This window comes from Setaria viridis, chromosome 3 (genome assembly GCF_005286985.2).
Source record: "Setaria viridis chromosome 3, Setaria_viridis_v4.0, whole genome shotgun sequence".
Taxonomy (NCBI): domain Eukaryota; kingdom Viridiplantae; phylum Streptophyta; class Magnoliopsida; order Poales; family Poaceae; genus Setaria; species Setaria viridis.
Window position 1 is genome coordinate 505730 of NC_048265.2, and position 15168 is coordinate 520897.

The 15168-nt window shown below is 52.1% G+C and overlaps 3 protein-coding genes across 3 annotated transcripts; 2 read left to right on the forward strand and 1 right to left on the reverse strand.

Annotated features, from left to right (window-relative positions):
- The first annotated feature begins 468 nt into the window (after nucleotides 1-468).
- LOC117848944 (receptor protein kinase TMK1) lies at nucleotides 469-4524 on the forward strand. Its single transcript, XM_034730535.2, has 2 exons — nucleotides 469-3081; nucleotides 3684-4524. Exons 1-2 carry the CDS (start codon nucleotides 726-728, stop codon nucleotides 4208-4210), a joined length of 2883 nt encoding a protein of 960 aa, XP_034586426.1. The 5' UTR covers nucleotides 469-725; the 3' UTR covers nucleotides 4211-4524.
- Nucleotides 4525-6950: 2426 nt separating this feature from the next.
- On the reverse strand, nucleotides 6951-10493 carry LOC117849524 (nudix hydrolase 26, chloroplastic). Its single transcript, XM_034731098.2, has 6 exons — nucleotides 10223-10493; nucleotides 10090-10140; nucleotides 9898-9990; nucleotides 9300-9394; nucleotides 7415-7529; nucleotides 6951-7332 (listed from the first exon to the last, which is right to left on the reverse strand). Exons 1-6 carry the CDS (start codon nucleotides 10460-10462, stop codon nucleotides 7246-7248), a joined length of 681 nt encoding a protein of 226 aa, XP_034586989.1. The 5' UTR covers nucleotides 10463-10493; the 3' UTR covers nucleotides 6951-7245.
- A 2490-nt stretch (nucleotides 10494-12983) lies between these two features.
- Nucleotides 12984-14554, forward strand: LOC117849523 (uncharacterized). Its single transcript, XM_034731097.2, has one exon. The coding sequence runs from the start codon at nucleotides 13114-13116 to the stop codon at nucleotides 13897-13899; it is 786 nt and encodes a 261-aa protein (XP_034586988.1). The 5' UTR covers nucleotides 12984-13113; the 3' UTR covers nucleotides 13900-14554.
- The last annotated feature ends 614 nt before the right edge of the window (nucleotides 14555-15168 follow it).

A 15168-nucleotide genomic window follows, 5' to 3' on the forward strand; every position in this document is an offset into this window, starting at 1 on the left:
ACGAGGCGGCGGAGGTGGGTGTTAATGGAGGGAGGATTTGCAGGCGTGAATAAATGCTTGATGCAGTACATCCGGTTTGCAATTGGAGTACTTAATTGCCGCAATGACTAACAGCCACAGAAAAGTACAGAATTACATGTGGTTGGATCTCTCTCGTCAAGTAATTAGCCTAGGCGCCCCCCCCCCCCCCCCCCCCCCCAAAAAAAAAAAATGCCACTGGAGTATGCATCCATGAATCACCGCAAATCGTGACAATTAGCAGTAAGCAGTAAACCGGTTGGTTTGGTGCAGACATGACATGGAGACATTGGTTCTGGTGGTGACCCAAGACAGTGGTTAGTGGTCGCAAATCTTCTCCTCCTCCTCTGCTCTCCTGACGAAACAAAAGACGACGACCACACACAGCAGAATCTTGGGAGAAAGAAAGGGAGAATGCCAAGGAAACAAAACAAAAGGCAGGCAGGGAGAAGAAACAGACCATTCCATTCTATTCCCCAGCCTGCCACTGCTTCCCATCCCAACCAAGCCGAGGAGGAAGACGCTTGCTCCTTCCTAATCCCACTGCCCCAACGAGGAGAAAACCCCAACAAAACGGAGAGCCCGACCGACCAGGACCAGAGCAGCTGCCCCTGCCCCCTGCCGTGCCCGCCCTCCTCCTCGCTCCAGCCCAGGCCCCGCTCTTCAATGCTCCCCCCGTCCGGCGCCACGCCGCCTCCGCCATCCACATGGACTCCGCCGCCGCCGCCCCCGTCCTGCCCCTCCTCGCCCTCCTCCTCCTCGCCACGGCGGCGGCGGCGGCCACGCACCCGGCCGACCTCGCCGTGCTCCGCGACCTCCGCAAGTCCCTGACCAACCCCGACGCGCTCGGGTGGCCCGAAGCCGGCGACGACGCCTGCGGGCCCCCCGCCTGGCCGCACGTCTCCTGCGACCGCGACGGCCGCGTCGACAACCTCGACCTCAAGAACGCCGGCCTCGCCGGCACCCTCCCCGCCAGCTTCTCCTCCCTCACCGCCCTCCAGGGCCTCAGCCTCCAGGGGAACGCCCTCTCCGGCCCGCTCCCCTCCTTCCGCGGCATGTCCAGCCTCCGCCAAGCCTTCCTCAACAACAACGACTTCGACACCATCCCCGCCGACTTCTTCGACGGCCTCACCGACCTCCTCGACATCTCCCTCGGCAACAACCCGCGACTCAACGCCTCCACCGGGGGCTGGGCGCCCCCCGACGCCCTCGCGACCTCCGCGCAGCAGCTCCAGACACTCTCCCTCGACAACTGCAGCCTCTCCGGCGCCATCCCGCCATTCCTCGGCACCATGAACAGCCTCCAGAACCTCACCCTCTCCTACAACAACCTCTCCGGCCCCATCCCGGACACCTTCAACGGCTCCGCCATCCAGAGGCTCTGGCTCAACAACCAGCTCGGGGAAGCCAAGCTCTCCGGCACCCTTGACGTCATCGCCACCATGACCAGCCTCCAGGAGCTCTGGCTGCACGGCAACCAGTTCACCGGCCCCATCCCCGACGACATCGCCGCCTGCAAGGGCCTCTACACCGTCAGGCTCAACAGCAACCAGCTCCGAGGCCTCGTGCCTCCTGGCCTCGCCACCCTGCCCGCCCTCCAGGAGCTCAAGATCGACAACAACAATCTCTTGGGCCCCGTGCCGCCCGTCAAGGCGCCAAATTTCACCTTCGCCGGCAACGAGTTCTGCGCCGCCAAGCCAGGGGACACCTGCGCGCCGGAGGTTATGGCATTGCTTCAATTCCTCGCCGGCGTGCAGTACCCCACCGGACTCGTCGATTCCTGGTCCGGGAACGACCCCTGCGCGGGGGCGGCGAGTTGGGCCGGCGTCACCTGCGTCCAAGGCAAACTCACCGTGCTCAACCTGCCCAACAAAGGCCTCAACGGCACAATCAGCCCGAGTCTCGGCAACATCACCACGCTCGTAGACGTCAACCTCGGCGGGAACCATCTTACCGGCACAGTCCCGGACAGCCTCACCAAGCTTGCCTTGCTTCAAAAGCTCGACTTGTCCATGAATGACTTATCCGGGCCACTGCCCACCTTCAAGCCGAGTGTCCAGGTCAATCTCTCCGGTAATCTCAACTTCAATAGCACGGCAGCAGCACCGGATGCACAGCCAAGCAATTCCCCTCGTTCTCCAGCAGCACATGACGGCGGCGCACCAGGCTCACATGGCAGTAATGCAGCCATCCCGGGGGATAGGAAGAAGACCTCATCAGCTGTCTTGCTGGGCACAACCATTCCGGTTGCAGTCAGCGTGGCTGCTTTGATATCGGTGGGTGCTGTGTTCTTCTGCAAGAAAAGGGCATCAACGCCGCCACAGGGCGCCTCTGTGGTCGTCCATCCCCGTGATAGTTCCGATCCAGATAACTTGGCCAAGATTGTTGTGGCGACCAATGATGGCAGCAGCGGCACATCTCAAGGCAACACGCACAGCGGGAGCAGCAGCCTGACTGGTGGTGTTCACATGATCGAGGCTGGAAATTTCGTGATTGCAGTGCAGGTCCTCCGTGGCGCCACCAAGAATTTTGCCAAGGAGAATGTGCTTGGCCATGGGGGATTCGGTGTCGTCTACAAAGGGGAGCTGCACGATGGCACCATGATTGCGGTGAAGAGGATGGAGTCTGTGGCTGTCAGCAACAAGGCTTTGGACGAGTTCCAAGCTGAGATTGCCGTTCTAACCAAGGTCCGCCACCGCAATTTGGTGTCGATTCTGGGATACGCGATTGAAGGGAACGAGAGGCTGCTGGTCTATGAATACATGCCTAATGGGGCTTTGAGCAGGCATCTGTTCCAGTGGAAGCAGTTTGGGTTGGAGCCTCTCTCATTGAAGAAGAGGCTCAACATTGCGCTGGATGTTGCCCGCGGGATGGAATACCTTCACAACCTGGGTCATCACCGGTTCATTCACAGGGATCTTAAGTCAGCAAACATTCTACTAGGCGATGACTTCCGGGCAAAGGTGTCCGACTTTGGGCTGATGAAAGACGCTCCGGATGGGAACTTCTCTGTGGCAACCAGACTCGCTGGAACTTTTGGATACTTGGCTCCTGAGTATGCAGGTAAAAATTCGATAATGCTACCATTTTAATCTCGGTTGCTTTCGCTTCAATCGAGACCGTTAAATGCTAGTAATTACTATTGTCAGATATCAGAAACTTTGAATTGACCGTTTAATGCTAATTACTATTGTCAGATATCAGAAGCTTTGAATTATCACCCCATTTTATTAGCTGTGTGTTTAAGGCCAATAAGTTTTGCTCTTTTTGAGTAGCCTTACATGCACTAAGGTTGTCTGAAATAGAAGTTAGTTCTTTTCCATCACAAAATAGCCTCTTGTCATGTAACCGAATTGATTTCATAGTTATCTTGGAACTTCTGGTAGCCCTGCCCTTGCTAAAGGTCATTTCACAGATCATAACACACACACTGGCTTGAGGTTTTCAGTTACTACCTCATGGTATTGGCTTCATATAGGAGTTTGTGCTCTGCTTCAGGAGATGAGATTTTTTTGTGAACGTGGAGTGATCATGTAATACATAAATAAATAATCTGCCCAATATCCCCCCTTTTCGTTTTGGTTATGATGATAGTCATTGACCTTGTTATTACGATCGGTTCCTGAATGTGTGGCTGATGATAAGTTGTTATTCTGATCCTGCAGTGACGGGGAAAATCTCAACAAAAGCAGATGTCTTCAGCTTTGGGGTAGTGCTGCTGGAGCTGATAACAGGGACAACTGCTATTGATGACAGCCGTGTAGGTGAGGGTGAGGAAACCCGTCATCTGGCATACTGGTTCTGTCAGATAAGGAAGGATGAGGAGAAGCTGAGAGCAGCGATCGATCCCACTCTTGATGTGACCGACGAAGAAATCTTCGAGAGCATCAGCGTGATCGCAGAGCTTGCTGGACACTGCACTGCCCGGGAGCCCTCTCAGCGGCCGGACATGGGGCACGCCGTGAACGTGCTGGTCCCGATGGTGGAGAAGTGGAAGCCTGTGAAGGACGAGGCCGAGGACTACCTGGGCATCGACCTGCACCTGCCGCTGCTGCAGATGGTGAAGAGCTGGCAGGACGCAGAGGCCAGCATGACGGACGGGAGCATCCTGAGCCTGGAAGACAGCAAGGGCAGCATCCCGGCCCGGCCAGCCGGGTTTGCCGAGTCGTTCACCTCGGCGGACGGCCGGTGAAGAGGAGGAATACATCTTTATCTACCGACCGCTGGGATGGGATAATAAGTACATCTCTCTCCCCTGTTTTCTCTCGCCTGTTTTCGCACAGCGTTTAATTTGTTGGTTGTAGGTAAAAAAAAAAAAGATAGCGCACCATTGCCCATGTGCTTGTGCTTCTTGTGTAGATAGATGATATGTTTCTTTTTGGTGGTAGGATTGCTTCTTTGTGTTATTCCAATCTTGATACTCAAGTCTCTGGCTTTTCCGAGTCGTGATCAAGACATGTGTAATGCTTGTTTAGCTTCCTGTGCCCGGAAGGAAATTTTTGCAAATGGCCATGGCATCTCCTGTCTCGTGCTCCGGGAGGGGACAGCATCAGTGATCCAAACCATGAGAGCAGCCTCATGCCTACATGGAGCAATCAGTAGCGCGCGGTCCAGGCTTGCATTTTGGCACCTTCCAAGAGCCCTGCACTACTGGATGCATCATGCCTAGATAGTTATCAATGTCCCGAGCGCACGAAATGAATCATGTCATACACATCGATCCGGTGTTGTTCTTGAACGGTGCTGCTCTGCTGGAGGTAACACCAGTGACATGAGTTGTGGTGGATGTGGCAGCCAAGTGGTGCTACTGTAGAATTAGCACCTGTACATCTGATAGGTAAGGTTTGATGTGAAAGTAGTGAGGATTAGCTGTGAGTCACTTCTCCTGCCGCCCTGAATCTCTCGGCCTGGTGAAAGCGACTCCATCCGATGCAGTCCAGCAATGACTAATGAGTGTCATTCTGGTGGGACACATGATCAGCCCCTATTAGTTGCTTAATGATCATGTCGGTACTCGCTAGGAATAAGATGTGCCAGCTGGCAAGGGTGCATGCATTAAGTTTCTTACCGATGGAGTAGACGAAAAGCGACGTTTTTGTGTCTTGAGATGAGATTCAGCAAGCATGCCCCTTGACTGAAACTGGTACTCCTGCTCTGGCTGATGAGCAGCTTCATACCGGATTGGCGTTGCTTTACTTAATGGAGGCCGGTGTCTTGGTTTGTACATGTATGTTCCCGATGAATCAGATGCTGCTGTACTTGTACCACCCACCCATGTGCGAAATGCATCACGAGTGGTCCGCGGGCGAGGGCAGGTGCGGCATCGGCGTCAGTCAGGGAACAAGACTGCTCATCGCTGCTGTAAGCAAATCGTTACTCAACTTGTGCTTGTTAACAATTTAGGGGATGTTTGGATACTAAGTGCTAAACTTTAGTAGTGTCACATCGGATGTTCGGATCCTAATTAGGAGGACTAAACATGAGCTAATTATAAAACTAACTGCAGAACCCTGTGCTAATTCGCGAGATGAATCTATTAAGCCTAATTAATCCGTCGTTAGCAAATGGTTAATATAGCACCATATTGTCAAATCATGGACTAATTAGGCTTAATAGATTCGTCTCGCGAATTACACTCCATTTATGCAATTAGTTTTGTAATTAGCCTATATTTAATACTTCTAATTAGCATCAAACATCCGATGTGACAGGTGTTAAATTTTAACACCCTATTACCAAACAGCCCCTTAGTACTCCCTCCGTCCCAAATTACTACTCGTTTTGACTTTTCTAGATGCATAGACTTCTAGATATATGTTATGTTTAGATACGTAGCAAAAGGTAGATATACGTAGCAAAAGGGAACAGGACTGCTCATCGCTGCTGTAATCACGAGATATATGTTGGTGTTTGGGACGGAGGGAGTAAAATGGAGAAATGGAACAAGGACAAAGGAGACACCGGGTAGAATAATGAGAGGCGGAGAGGAAACATGTGGGGAGGCCTGGAGGGGGAGCGGAACAAGCACGAGAGCGCGCTATGCCATGTGAGAGAACAGCACAGCTGCTGCACAGGGTGACCGCCACTTGGTTCCATGTTCCACGTCGGGGCGGCCATGGCGACTCAATTATTGGTCCTCATTGGCCACGTTGGCAGTGCCCTACACCCTCATGGCCATATTCGATCCACATGGCGAAACTGTCGCCTCTTGTATTGCCAGGCACCCGCCACTTGCATTTGCATTGCCTGCTACTGCTAGGGTACGTCCTGCAAGTCGATCCACATTCCATAGTGAGTGGTGCTTGTTTTCGTTTCAGCAATTGCGGTGGAGATCAGAATGATGAGCCTCGCATGGATGATGCATTTGCTGCTTTGGCATGCTTTTGTGCAGCCGCCTTATCATAGGAATCAGTCCCTTGTCACAGCTAATAGCTGTTGCAGTCAGGAAAAGAAAAGGGAAGGCGAGAACAAGAGGGCAAGGGAACAAACATTAAAGGAGGTTTGCCCAGTTCATGAGGTAAAGAAGCGCGCGCGCGCGCGCACAAGAAAGAAGAAACCAGCTGCTTTCTTCCGCCAATGCTATAGACTCACCCAACAACCTTTTATCGCCAGGCATTTAAGGATGCTTCATGCTCCTACGCACCTCGTGTGGTCATCACACATCTCATCTGCAACTGCAACTCACCAGCAAATGCTCTTGTCAAAAACAGCAATTGCGCGCACTTTCCTAACCACATCTCCTATCCCTCAAAAGGCGACAATATCATGGCGCAGTACAAAGTGTAACCGACACTTTGCTTTCTCTGTCCTCCCGCAACAATTGCCAGCCATTGATATCTGCTGCTGCCAAACACACATCATTTTCCGACAATCCCCACATTATATGAGATGGCTGTACAATAGTCTCTTTAGTAGGATATCACAAATAGTACTAGCTCAACACTGTGCTCCCAATGCATTGAGTTAATTGGCAATGACAAAGGCTTCAAGAAACACTGGCTAGCATGTTCCAAACTGGCAAAAACTAAACTAGATAATTATCGTAACAGTTTACACGACTTATTGTATGACTGAAAAGATGAGGATCCAATGCTCACATGATAACTAAATATATAGGTCATCCATTACCAAATAGTAGCATACCTCCATCACTTCATGAGAAATTATTGGGTTCCGGATATAAAAGGTAGTTCCACACAAAAATAAATATATGCAAACTGGTCAGATCTACGACGAAACAGTTGGTTCTGACTGTAGATGCGGCGCAAAGTGTTTCAGTGCTTCCTCATATACAGGTTTTTTGAAATCAACTGCCTGCTCAAATGGAAATATATCAGATACTTCGGAAGGGATTGAATGAGAAGAAAAAAAAAAGAGGTCCAGGTAAACAGCCCACCTTTTCAATAACTTCCTGGGGCGTCATCCATGTCCATTCACCAAACTCTGGCTTCTCAGATCCATCACCATTGAGGTTGATCTCATCATCATTTCCAGTAAATCTAAACAAAAACCTGCATTATTGCATCACATGTCCACAAGTCACATGCCAGAACAGCTCCTAGGAACCAGGCAATAGTTAAATTACTTTGACTTAGTGTTCTGTTCAGTGTCGTTACACAGGTGATAACATATGAACAAAATACAGAATGACAGAAACAAGGATCTAGTGCAGCCCATCTCCAAGTCTTGGGCCCAAACTTATCATTCAATCACACTATCTGCTAGTCCTGAGCCCAAAGAGAGAAGGACAGAGGTGAGGTGAGGTGATAGTGTAAGTGGGCTTCACCAGATCAGTGGGCAAGCAGCTATAGTGATGTCTCTCTACTGAAACCCAACCGAGACTTTTTCTTAGACCATCTCATTTAAGATCGAACAAGACCCAAATGTAAAAGCTCAGAAAACCATTCCACACCAAGTTCCAGACTATCAGCTGTGAAATTTACACCAGTGATGTTAGCCAATGGTAAATACAACTGTCTAGTATCTACAACAAAGCTATAAAAACCCTGATATTGTATCAGAGGATACCAACATAACAGCAGTTTGGACAGTTACTTTCCGAGAAATAGAAAGGAAAAATACAGTCAGTCCAACACAACAACAAAGAGGTGCTTCATAAGTCATGAAAGGTTGTTTTTTGACTTCCAATAGCACAACAGTAGAAATGCAGAATATGGGTCCCATACATCCAGTAAACATCGAAATTGTATAAACAACCATTGCTGACAAGATATTAGAATATACCTATATAAGATAAAGAAATCAGCAAAAAAATAAAACAAGGGATGCAACAGGATTGTTTTGGATCGGAACAAATGTGACCCGTGGTACAAGGATGGGAGTCGTATCAAGCCTACCTGTTTATCAATCAAATTTTTTAAGAACCTTAGAATAGTCACCTAATTCTATATAAAAAATCTAGTTATTTGATATCTGGAGTTCTGTACCCACTACATGTTGGCCCAAGCTCTGCCACTGCTACCCAATTCCGCTATATAAGAAGGTTTGTATTGAACTTCTGTGACTGCATCTCATGGGAGAACTGTTCAATGGCACCACAGTAAGGGACACTTATATGGTTTTATTTGACTGCACTTGCTAACATGAAAAATGCAGAAACGAATACAGGTCCATTCCGGCACATGGTTCATTAACAGATGCTGATTGAAATGTATCTAAGCATCAATCTCAGTGTACAATTTTTTGAATGTAAGATGAGTTCTAAGAAACTGGGTTGTAACAAGTGTGCTACAATCTACATACAACCACAATACACAGAATATTCCTTACCAATTCTAATATTCCTACACAATGTGCTTCACATATCATGGCATATTTCACGTGGACTAGCTAACAGCATTAACCAGTGTCCTAAAAAAGCACTAGACGCCAGAAGCGCAGTGGGGTGCTGCTCAGGTGCAATAGTCATATCGGTGTCAAGCATCTAGGCATCCACCTTTTAAAACAGTGACATTATCTGGCCTTTGAGAATCAGCATATATAACACTGCATTTCTACGGCAGGGAGACAAATTAGCCCTGTGGTAAAGTATTTTGCCTGCTCATTTCTATGCTATGTGATACCTTGGAGACTTTCACTTTGATCCGTTCAGAATGTTAAAAGAAACTTACTATCAGGATCGTACATTCATATATTTTCATAGCAATTAGCTATACTAGTCTTCCATCTAGGTTTGTTTTTGCAGTTTGAAAGTTGAGGCAGAGAAAAGGGATGGAATAAACTGCATAGAATTTTCAGGTGAGGAAATTCAGCAAGCTTACCATTTCTGAGCCTGGCCTTTCCAATTTGTTCCCCACCTAGCATTCAGTTTTGCTCTCACATCCGGTGGGAAATCATATGTCAACCAGTTAGGAGCCTACAAAGATGCATGCAAGCACTCAGCTATCACTTACTAAAAAAAGCAAAACTATATTAATCAGCAGGCTATTAAGGGGGTGTTTGGATACCCCTGCTAAACTTTAGCACCTGTCACATCTGATCGGGTGTTTGGATACCCCTGCTAAACTTTAGCACCTGTCACATTGGATGTTTGGATACTAATTAGGAGTATTAAATATAGTCTAATTACAAAACTAATTGCACAGATGGAGTCTAATTCGCAAGACGAATCTATTAAGCCTAATTAGTCCATGATTTGACAATGTGGTGCTACAATAACCATTTGCTAATGATGGATTCATTAGCCTTAATAGATTCATCTCGCGAATTAGACTCCATCTGTGCAATTAGTTTTGTAATTAGCTCATATTTAGTCCTCCTAATTAGCATCCGAACATTCGATGTGACCCTGCTAAAGTTTAGCACCACGCATCCAAATCAAAAGGGTGCGAGGGTAATGAGATGAAAAGGTGAACTGACCTCAGCCACGATCTCTGCGGATGTGACGCCAGTCTCTTCTCTCAACTCCCTAACAGCAGCTGCTCTTGGTTCTTCCCCTGCATCTATACCGCCCTGTGAGCAGATTAGTACTCCATGGTTTGCGTTTAGGAACTGTACGCTTAGGGTATGTAAAATTAGATGTCAATAACTAGAGCAGCTCTCAGAAATCACCTGGGGCATCTGCCACGCGCTAGGAATGTCGATCCTAGAAGCCGAGAAAATCTGGAGACAAAGAGGGACTGGACCATCAGAAAAAGGGACCATCAGATCCTAGGATCGGGCTCTAGTGGGGGTGCGAGCTTGCCTTGGTGAGGGAGGGGTTGGCGAGGCAGATGCCGACGTTGGTGCGGTAGCCCTCCGGCGGCGCGTCCATGGATGCAACGGTGACGAGCGGCGACGCGGAGGTCGAGCAGGAGCGCGAGGAGGAGGAGGAGAGTGGCGGCCTGGTTCGTCGCGGGAGGCGGAGCGCGGACGCGGCGGGGCGGCTGTGGTGGACGATGGGGTTTGCAAGCAGGCAGCAGCGTGCAGATGCGGCGGCCACCATCGCAGAGAAAGCGAATCCAACCAAATCGATGCTCTCTGGCTGGGGAGGGGATGGATTGATGAAGGCGGGCCCGAACGGTCAGCCCTCCAATTCGGCCTGTTAGATAGACTTGGACCGAGCAGCAAGCAGGTCGTTTCGGCCCGTGGGCTTATTATGGGAGTTAGCCGGACCTTCTTCTTCGTCTGTTCCGCGAATCCACGAAGAGAGCGTTTGGTGGACGGACTGTATGACTAGTCTTTACACGCAAGACTTGAATATACTCGGTAGACAGTGAGCCTGTTGTTCGATCGGCCATCCTCGAGTGGAAACCATTTGGACAGTGTGGTTCGAGCAAACTTCATTCAAATTGTGTTGACTAAGGGCGCGCTTGGTTCCGGCGCCTCGCTTTGCCTCGCCTCATCGGTGCGAGCAACGAGGACCTTGCTGGAGCAGGCGAGCAGCCAATTCTTGCCTGCACAAGCTCCAAAGCGCTCGGGAGAGAAAACCAAGCATCCTGGCTTGCTCCCTAACCTCGCCTAGCAAGGCAACACAGGACCAAGCAAAGGAACCAAGCACGCCCAAAGTTTCGTGCAACGCTTACAACATAGGGAACTAACATAAGAAGTCCTACTTGCTAGGACGGCCCATTATTTAGTTGAAAGAAAACACTGGACAGTCTGGAAAGCTAGCCCAGCCCAGAATTAAATTGCTCCACCGAAACTCATCTCCCCCCCTGCCTAACATCCTCTTTCTCAAAAAAAAAAAAAAGCATCCTTCCCTCTAAAACAACAGGCATGCCTTTAAATAGTCATTGATTAATGTAAAGTAGTCCTCGTCCTCTCTAAATAAACAGACATGGAAAAGAAGGATTCTCTTTATTTTTGAGAAAAAAAATGCCATCAAGCTATGCCTTTCTTCACGTAGGCATTTGTTTACCGCTATGAATTAAGTTCGGTGCGTTTGGGAGGCAGTACATTAATGTAATTAACACCAGTCTGCAATACGGTCTCTTTCAACGAGATGGACTGTTTGAGCAAGTATTAATCTGCCCGCTACAAGCTCTATTGGGAACCAGGTGCTCAAGTTTAGCCTTCTCGAATGGAGTGTTAAAGTTTAGCACCTTAGTTTGCAAAAGACATATTTACCCCTCCATTCAACTGCACTATTCTCTCTCCTTCCCTCCAATTCTCTTTCTCCTCCTCTCATGTTCTTGCCACACAAATCTCCAGAGCCAGAACATGGGGGCCACCACCCACTGCCACCTTCCCCGCCGCGTCTGGCCTGCGTGGACCGCCGCTCCCTGGCTGCCGGACTGCCGGCCTTTGCCTCCGCTCACTATCGAGGCTGGAGCTCCTCGTCGCGGTGCCTAGTGCGGATCAAGCCCGAGATCTCAACCAAAACCAACACGGTGGGGCACTTGTTGGAGACGGACCCCGTGACCTCCCGCCAACCCCTCCCCGAAGGCGCATGAGCAGCGGGAGTAGGAGACCCTCGCCTCCGCCACGCTCGTCCTCCCGCTCCTTCACACCGCCTTCACCCGCCGCGCGCCTCCTTCTGCCTACTCGGATCCCTGCCGCCACCCTACTTCCACGACCTCCTCGCGCGGCTCGGCCCCGCTGTCGCCTCCCTCTTCTCCGCCAACGGAGCCGCCGTGGGGGATGCCGGAGAGCGCGAGGCGGCGGCGCGGGAGTGGGGACAGAGTCAGGGAGGGATGGAGGGGTGGGGATTTGCGGCTGGGTGCGGAGGCGGCGGGGCCGAGCGGAGGCAGCGGGGCCGGTGGAGGGAGGCGGGGATGTGGCGGGGAGGAGAGAGAGGGAGTGTGGGGAGGGGGGCAATCAGCGAAAAAATGGAACCGGGGACCATTTTTAATCCTTTTAGCACAATTTAGCATCCCTTGGAGGGGTTAAAGTTTAGCACCCACCTTTAGCACACCTGTGTAGCAATAAAAGTGCTAAAATGGGGTTAAAAGAGAGGCCTCCATAGACGTCTCGTGGAGCTAAGCACGATTTTGGCAGCTCTGCTGCTGCTGGTGCTAGGAAAGCGAGTGCAGTTTTGCAAGCGCCCGGGTCACTGCCCAAACAAACAAAGCGATTGGGGTGGACGCGCTTATCACACCAAATCCATGGCTGCCAGAAAGCAAACGGTAAACAAGCGAGCGGGCGGGCCACCCCCAACCTCTCTGGTTGGCGCCCACGTGTCGGCAGCCAGGTCCGCCGTGCCGGCCGCGTGACGCGGGCGAGGACGGGTTCACAGAAGCCCGCATGAAAAATCTCCAGCCCTCTCTTCCGGTTCCGGCACGCGCTGCGGCCTGTACCATCCAGACAGACAACAGGGCCCACTCCAGGCCGCCGCGGTTGCACCCGCGGGCAAGGAAGCGCTGACGTCGCGGCCGCCACCCCCAGTCCCACGCTGCTGCTGGGCCCCGCGCTGCAGGTCTCTGCCTTGGTTGCCAAGGAAAGACACAGGCCGGTTCCCTTCTCTTGCACACCGCCTCTCCCTCACTTTCTCTCTCATCGCCTTATCTCCCCTCTATAAAACCCTCCCTTTCTCCCTTCTCCCCTCTATTCCATTGCAACAACAACCCAGCCAAAGCAGAGTGCCCCCCGACTCGGCTCGATACGATTCGATGCTTGTGGCCTCCGCCCCGCGGACAATCGGCTGCTGAAGTCGACATGGGGGAGCTCGCGGCGTCGTCCTCGCCCCCGCCCGCCGCCGTGCTGCCGGTCCTCTTCGTCGACGGCGACCGGACCGTCGACCTGGGCACCGTCACCGTGCAGCCGTCGCTCGCCGTCAAGAGGCTGCAGGCCGTCGTCGCCGACCGCGTCGGCGTCGCGCCCAACCAGATCTCCGCCTCGCTAGCGCGCCCTCGCCGCGCGCGCCGCGTGCCCCTCGAGGAGGGCACGGACCTCGCCGCCGCCGTCGCGCGAGAGGGCTCCGGATGCTACGTCCTCGCGGGCCTCCGACGCGCCCGCCGCGAGCGCCGGGGCGGCCGCGCCCGCCGGGACAAGAAGGCCGCAGCCGCTGCGGCGTCGTCCCCGCCGGAGAAGACCATCCTGAAGCGGCTCCCGCCCACGGATCTGGCGTCCCTGGTGGTCGCGGCCGCGCCCCCCGCGGTGTTCGGCGGCTGGGACTATGAGGCGCAGCTGCGGGAGCTGCAGCGGCAGCGCGACTGGTACCTGATGAGCACCGCGGCGGCGGATCCGTACCTGCCGCTGCCGCCGGAGCTGGAGGAGCCGCCGCTGTGGTCCCCGCGCCCGCCGTGCCCCGAGTGCGAGGCGGCGGCCGCGGCCATGCGCCCGGCGCCCTTCCACTGGTGCGTGCGCGACGCGGTGGTCACCGCCGGGTTCCGCTCGCACGTGGGGCCGATCGAGCGGCCGGCGAAGAAGTCCCCCTCCCCGCCGCCCCCGCCGCCGAGCCCCGGCCGCCTGCCGGGGCTCCTCGGCATGCCCGTCTACTAATTCAATTCGCAGCTGGTTGCTCATTCATTCCCCTCTGGAAATTGTAAAGGAATCGAGCTGGAAATTGGGGATTGGAATGGTCGACGAGGTTGCGTGTGGGAATTGTGCAGATCGAGGAGGATGAGGATTTTTAGGAGGAGGAGGTAGCCTAGTACTACGACTGTAGAAGAAGAGGAGGAAGGCAAGTCAGATGCGGCGGCCAGGGCCACCGGTGGAACGAGTCGTCTGCTGTTTCGTCGTCTGTTCTGTTCTGTTCTGTTCTGTTGGGCTTCCAACCAAGCAGAAGCAGACATGGCTGGCCCTTCTTCCGCTGGCAGTAGAAAATTGTTTTTCTTTTTCTTTTTCCTTTATTATAGTTACCCCGTGGGGACGATGGGGTGGTGGTTGCAAGTGAGCAATGTGGCCTGGACGAGTCCGGAGATTGGGCCAATATTTCTGGACTCGTCTTTTGTTTTTCTTCTCTTTACCTTTGGGAGAGAAGAAGAGAGAGAGAAGAGTGAGGGAGAGCAATTTGTTTCTGGTATATCAAAAGTGGTATATGCAGAATCCAAGCATTGGTCGTGAAAAGCGACGAGTCATGAAAAGTGGTATGTGCATGTGGTGGTAACAGCGAAGCAGACAGGTGGATGCACAGTCCGTAATTACGAGATTTTTACCAGCTTGTTTGATTGATCTCGTCACGTCACGCTCACGCCCTGGTGGTGTGTGTACGTGTACACAAAAATCAGCTAGCGCTTGCCGGTGACCTGGGCAGGCAGAAAGGTAGGGAGGGACGGCCAAAGAATCCAAGTAGTACTCCAATGGAGCGGTGACGACATCCATCCAATCCAAATCGGCAATTCCAACCCAAGTCGGCAAGGTCGCCGTCCACGGGTGCACGTAGTACGTACCCACGCTTGATGACGACGTGACGTACCCGCATACGTATAGAGGTCAGGCGAATGCACGGAGGGGAATGGAAAATAAGAACGTTACAAACTCTGCTCCTCCTTTACAAGAAAACTAAGGTTACGGACTCGATACGGTTAACGTGCAGTTTGTACACTAGTGCATGCACCAAAATTTCCGGCTCCCACCACACTTGTGTTGGTACTTGGTTTGGAGAAAGACTACGTATTGATTTCCCTTCAATTGGCTGGTAGTATACTTGTTGGATCCAATGGGCATGGGCAGGGGGCATCCGATACGGTCCAAAACAATGGGTAGCTGCTGCTTGTTTTTCAGTGGTATACTTTGCGGAGAAAAGGGCACTAGTAGCTAGCTTGTCGC